The sequence below is a fragment of the Hipposideros armiger genome, unplaced genomic scaffold (assembly GCF_001890085.2).
Source record: "Hipposideros armiger isolate ML-2016 unplaced genomic scaffold, ASM189008v1 scaffold_10, whole genome shotgun sequence".
Lineage (NCBI taxonomy): Eukaryota > Metazoa > Chordata > Mammalia > Chiroptera > Hipposideridae > Hipposideros > Hipposideros armiger.
In genome coordinates this window covers 5,996,419-6,002,560 of record NW_017731360.1, presented here as the reverse complement: position 1 = coordinate 6,002,560, position 6,142 = coordinate 5,996,419, and the positions used below count along the sequence as shown (strand labels likewise).

Below are 6,142 nucleotides of genomic sequence, written 5' to 3'. Positions count from 1 at the left end.
GCCGGCGACTGATCTGCCTCACCAGGGAAGAGCGCAATGACGGTGCCAACTTGGGCCAGTGAAGCAACATCCTCCACAACTAGATTGAAGAACAAAAATGATGACAGCAACTTGTATGTTCCCCTTCCCCCAGTTCCCCAGCACTGTTCCCATCCCCCCAATTCCCCAATAAAAATCTTAAAAAAATAAAAAAATAAAGCACATGGGACAGTTCCTGATGTATTGTAAGTGCTATATGTAAGTTTCTGCTGCTGGATTATGATTCATTCCTAGCAGTTGAATACTTGAAGCCTCCTTGGGCCTAATTGACCAGTCTTTTTCTTCTTTTAGTTTAAAGTAAATAGGTTTCTTTGTAGGAGGTTTCTAGTATACCTTTAGTTTCCATCGCCAGGGCAATTTTTTTTATAGTATCTAGGTGGTAAGAGATGAGTGAGCTGAAGGATGTGGTCTACAGATAATCTTGTTTCATTTTGTGATTGGACACGCCCTCCTTTAGTCATGCTTGGACAGAAAAACTGTATCTTGAAATTCTTAAACAAAGCTGATTTTTTTTTCCTTCCACTGAAATGACCTTTGTGGGGTCTAGAGGGAATGGGGTTTAGTGATGTGAAAGGAGGGTATAGGAAAGGCAATTTGAATCAAGAACTTTGATTTTAGCCAAACAAATCCAGCAGGCAAGGGATTTTCTAATCAAAAGCTACTTCCCTTATTAAAGAAGAAATTCATTTCTGGTTTAGATTTCCTTATCAAGAAGTGAGATTAGTATGCTTTCTTTCCATATTAATGCGAGTGAACGTCTTTCCATTATGTTTATTGATCACTTGTATTGCTTTTGTGAATTGCCTGTTCATGTCCTTGACCTATTTTGTTTTATGCGTAGACTTATCTTTGTAGAATAAGAACATTAAATTACTCTGCCAATTATCTTTCAGATATATTTTTCATTTTGTCAGTTGTCTTCTTTTACCCTTGGTTGTGCTTTTTTTATTTTAACTGCACAGAAACTTTTAATGTAATGAATCTATACATTTTTCCTGAAAAGTGTCATCTCATGGTTAGAGAGAGAATTTCTGCTGAATGTTGCTGAGTGTCATAGTTTATATTTAGACTGATCCATTTAATAAGCATTTTTTCTTACAAATAGGTGATTGATTGTCATAGGATTTGAGGACTCATTGAAAACTAACATAGGCCTGAGGCTGTAACACCATAGTAATAGCTACCACTAACTATACACTGGCTGTGTGCCAGACAATATGCTAGGTCTTTTATGTATTGTATTTATAATACTCAACTTGAAGCTAAATATGATTGTCCACATTTCCTAGATGAGTTAAGTGGGACTAGACCGGGGGTCAGCAAACTTTTGAGATGGAAGAGCCGCCAGGGGTCAGCAAACTGTGGCTTGCGAGCCGCAGGCTCTGAAGTAAAATTGAAAATGAAAATAAAACTATCATAGTTTAACTTATAAAATTTGTAAAGGATATTATTCACATAATGGTGATTATGTAAAAGTGTATTTATGGCTCTCATACAATTTTTAAATTGTTGTGAGGGACAGGATTGGCTCTTCCAGGGGTCGGCAAACTTTTGAGACAGAACGTACCCAAAGAGCTGCATGTGGCTCACGAGCCGCAGTTTGCCGACCCCTGGACTAGAAGTGAAATGATTTGCCCTGGGTCAAAGAGCTAGTTAGGGCTGAATTGGAATTTTAACTCAAGCCTGCCTAACTCCAAAGTATATACTTTTTCTACACAGCTCGGCTCCTTGAGGCTTCAAATGAATTAAATTGGTCCTAAAAGTTAAGTAAATATTTTTTATCAGAGCTGGAAAAGATGGTCAGTAGCCTAGTTAGTGTTCTTGGTTCCTGAGAGCATAGTAGATAAGGTAATGAGCAATATAATATGTAAACTAGCTGAAAGAAAGATCTCCACTGTCTAAGGCAGTGGTTTTCTAAATATGGTTGGTTCCCAGACCAGCAGCATCAGCATCATTGGGGCATTTGTTAGAAATGCAAAATCTCAGGTCCCACTAGGACCTGCAGAAGCAGAAATTCTGGGGTTGGGCTCCAGAAACCTGTTTTGTAATACCTCCAGCTGATTAGGATGCATATTAAAATTTGAGACCCACTGGTCTGGGGAAATTATTTTATTCTCTCTAACAATAATTTCTGCTATTGTGAGCTTCAGCCCAGGTCTCAACCCTTAAGTGCAAAATTAGCATCATCAAACAGTGGCAAAAGCTGGAGTCAAACAGGAGCTAGTTTTGAGTACAGTTTAATATCTATCTCCATATAAGATACATTTTTAAAATGAAGTAAGATAATAAGTGAAGTGCTTAATAGTGCCTTGCCAGACTTCCAGGTGTTTGAGAAATTGCCTCCAGCAATTTTTCTTGTTTAGCAACAAGCCTCCACCCCCTACCCTTGCTTCTATTCTCAACTTCTCTTGTTTCTTGAATGTATTTTGCTGTCTTGTGTCTCTAGGCCTTTGTATTAGCTATTTTTCTCTTAGACAACCCCACCTCCCACCACTCTTTGCCTCATGGACTTCTGTACATCTTTAGATCCCTGCTTATAATTTACTTCCCCTGAAAGGGGCTTTCTCTAATCCCCACTCCCCAGTCTCTGCTCACATAGCAGCCTGGATTTTTCCTGTCACTGCACATATCACAAGTTTCAGTATCGCCTGTCTCATATATTAACTTTATTGAGGGCAGATACAGTGTCTTGTGTACCACTATATTCTAGGGACCAGTAAAGTTCCTCACACATTGTAGGAGCTAATAAATGTCGAATGAATGAATGGTGTCATTATTGCTTCATCATCATCATCATCATCATTATCATCTTTATCCAAGAGTAAGCTCCCCTCTCTATTAATTTTTCAGTCTCTGGCTTATAGTTTTTGTGCTGCTTGTGATAATCATAAATAGATAATATTAGGACCAGTGCCTGTTTTCTCTTTTTCTGAAAGCACATGCTTTGACCTAACCTGACATGGTAGTTCACTGAGCTGCTTCCTAACCATGGACCCCTCTGTCTTGCAGGTACCTTGAAGGAGCTCTGTGCCTTGGTGGATCGAGTTCATCATATGCATAACCCAAAATGGCCGCATCCTTCGGACCTTACCACGCGGTGAGTGGGTAATTAGAAGGAGGATGAAGAGAGTAGGATTTGGCTACAAGAGGCATGTGGAAGGGAGTTAGGGTTATAATTGTTTAATTCCAGAGGTGGAAAAAGGAGCAATACAGTATAATGGAATAAGAACTAGACTGAAATTCAGGAAACCTGGGTTCTAATACTATAATAGCTTTGCAGTTTTTAATTAGCTATATGATTTTTGACCTCGTCACTTTACTTCTCTGGTCCTCACATCAGTAAAAGTAAGATGTTGGATTAATTGATGTCAAAGGACCTTTCTAGCTCTAAAATCTGGATTCTTGATGCAGTGTGATTTTACAGATTTACTTTGATCCAGTTACTCAGAAACCTTGAAGTCATCTTTGACTCCTTTCTCTCTTACCCTATATTCAGTCCATTAGCAAATCCTGTAGGCTCTACATACAAAATATGTCCCAAACCTGACCATTTGCATCATTTTTACCTGGATTATTGCAGATCTAAATCATCTTCATGCTTCTGCCCTTGCCTGTCTACTGTTCTCAACTCAGCAGCCAAAGAGATTTTTTTTTTTTTTTAGCTGAGCCATCCTGCCACCTGTTGGCAGCTCAGCGGCTGCTCAGCTCGGGCCGGGACTCGAACCGCTGTTGCTCAGAGCNCTTGGCTGCCAGCCACACACGGTAGCTTATGGCAGCCCACTGCAGCAGGGGCTGCAGCCTACGCCATCGCCGGTGACCCACAGCAGCCCAGATCCAGGTTGAGCTGTTGTTCACCATCTTAACTGTAGAGGCGCAGCGTCACTGGCCCTCATGTGGGATCTGAACTGGGGCCCTGCTGCTCAGAGCTGGCGTCCCAAGCCAGCTCTTAACCAACGCGCCACTCGGCCAGCCCAATGCTTTGAATTTTACTGAAGGGTCATAAGCAGCAATGGTTATGTAAATTCTTATTCTGCTTTTGCTGTTACTGTTAAAGACATTCATCTATCATTCAGTGTCCCCTACGTAGTATACCACTTCAGAAATGAGTTATATAATAATTCATGTATCTTTCTTTTGCTTTTTGCCTTGTCTTCAAGGAAAATCAGTCAAGATTTATAATAGATCATTGTGGTTTTGTTGACCTAGAGGTGACACATTTGCATTCTTGCTTTCTACTTAATCTTTTTTTCCTTTTTATTCCTATTTTATTAACTCATTTATAAAAGCAGTAGCTTACACCTCTAGAGCACATTTCTTCTTTTTTCCCCCTCTTTATTTCCTCCTCTGTATTCAGTTATGTATTTATGTATGTATGTATGTATGTATGTATTTTGATGGCATGGCATAGAGACATTATGATTGTCTTTAAGTTTAAGGATTTACAAGAAAAAAATGAAGGTTAGATAGATGCTCAACAATATAGCCAGGCCTCATAGTAAAAAGAATCAGCCATAGAGCGAAGCCCCCTCAGAAACGGGTGCCTTTGTTCCCTATTCAGGTTTTCCCTGCTGATCTAGTGCTTCTGCTGCTCTTTGTTAGCTCTCTCAATTGTCTGTTCTCCTAGATACCTGCCTGTGTGCTCTTTTCTCTCTTCTCATTATTAAACCTCACATTCACATTCTAAAGGAGAATATCTGATTCATTCACTTAATGACCCGGTAGTGCCATGCTAGCTCTTAGGTCATTAGTCTGCTGAGAGATTCTCTGTTCTTGGATTGTGTGCCACACTTGATTGAGTAGGGTCATCTGGTACAAAGTATGGTGCCATATAAAACCTGTCAGAAGGGCCATTGGCATAGCAAGCTCTCAGCATTGTCATTCCTCCTTTATAACAGTTGATTCACTTTTAACTTATTAAGGACAGTTATTAGACTGGATTTCCCCCCAAACCAATCAGCTACATATTTATAGTTTAAGGTTTAGATGAATTGCTGATCTCATTCTGAAAATATGGAGAGTTTTTTTTCTTCTAATTTCATTCTTAGCCACAAAACAAAGGACGTCTTCACCACCTTTTAACTACAGTTTAAAATAAACCAGTGGTACTGATTGTTGGTCCAAGAAAGCCCATCTGTTAGAGACTGTGAAAGGAAGAGAAAATTCAAAATAAAATGTTTCCAATCTTGTTAGTATCCCTAAATTTAGAGGAAGAAGAGATTGAAGATATGAGCTGAAATAAGATTTTTGAATTATTAGTCCCACATGGGTTTGAATCCTGACTTTCCCATTTACTAGATGATAAATGAGTATCTTTTCTAAGCTTCTGTTTACTTATGAATAAAATGGAGATTATGGTATTTGCCTCATGTGGCTGTTAGGATTAAATGATAGGCTATATGCAAAGCAGTTAGCAAAGTGCCTGGCACATAATCAGTGCTTGATAAATGTTAGTTCCCATTATCTCTAGATTATTAAGTCTAAGTAATAATGAAAGTTATCATAGTGCATCAGTAAATTCTTAGTGCTAATGAAAACTTAACATTTTTTTGGTATATGAAGCTGAGACCTTTTTTACTCAGCGCTCAGGTACCAACTGGGTAGATAAGAGACATACTGTATGTTTCTTGCTTTCTAATTCTATGAATTGTCAGTCCCAGAAAAATTTTTAAGGAAACTTAACCCAAGGATTTTTTATTTTTATTATTATTTTTTTTTTAGCTGAGCCATCTTGCCACCTGTTGGCAGCTCAGCAGCAGCTCAGCTCAGGAATTGAACCAGCGACCCTATTGCTCAGAGGTCACACTTGAGCGAGCTCTTAACCAACTGAGCCATTCGGTCGGCCCCCAAGGTATTTTTTTAATTGAGCTCATTAGCTGTGTGACCCTGGACAGATTACTTTTCTGTGTCTCAGTTTCTTCTGTAAAATGGGGAAACTACCACTTAGGATTGTTATAAGGAATAAATGAGTTAATATATTTAAAGCACATGGGGGCCGGCTGAGTGGCGCAATGGTTAAGAACTCACTTGGGATGCCAGAGGGCCCCGGTTCGGATCCCACATATGAGGGCCAGTGACACTGCCCTCCACAGCTAAGATGCTGAAC

The 6,142-nt window shown here is 39.4% G+C and overlaps 1 protein-coding gene across 9 annotated transcripts in view; it reads left to right on the top strand.

The window, feature by feature from the left end:
• S100PBP (S100P binding protein) overlaps positions 1-6,142 on the top strand; it is a 40,913-nt gene that overhangs the window by 27,801 nt on the left and 6,970 nt on the right. For all 9 annotated transcript variants that reach the window (XM_019659264.1, XM_019659244.1, XM_019659284.1 and 6 more), the window contains one exon: positions 3,049-3,136. In XM_019659264.1, the coding sequence (XP_019514809.1) occupies positions 3,049-3,136 (88 nt within the window). The remainder of the gene's footprint in view (positions 1-3,048; positions 3,137-6,142) is intronic.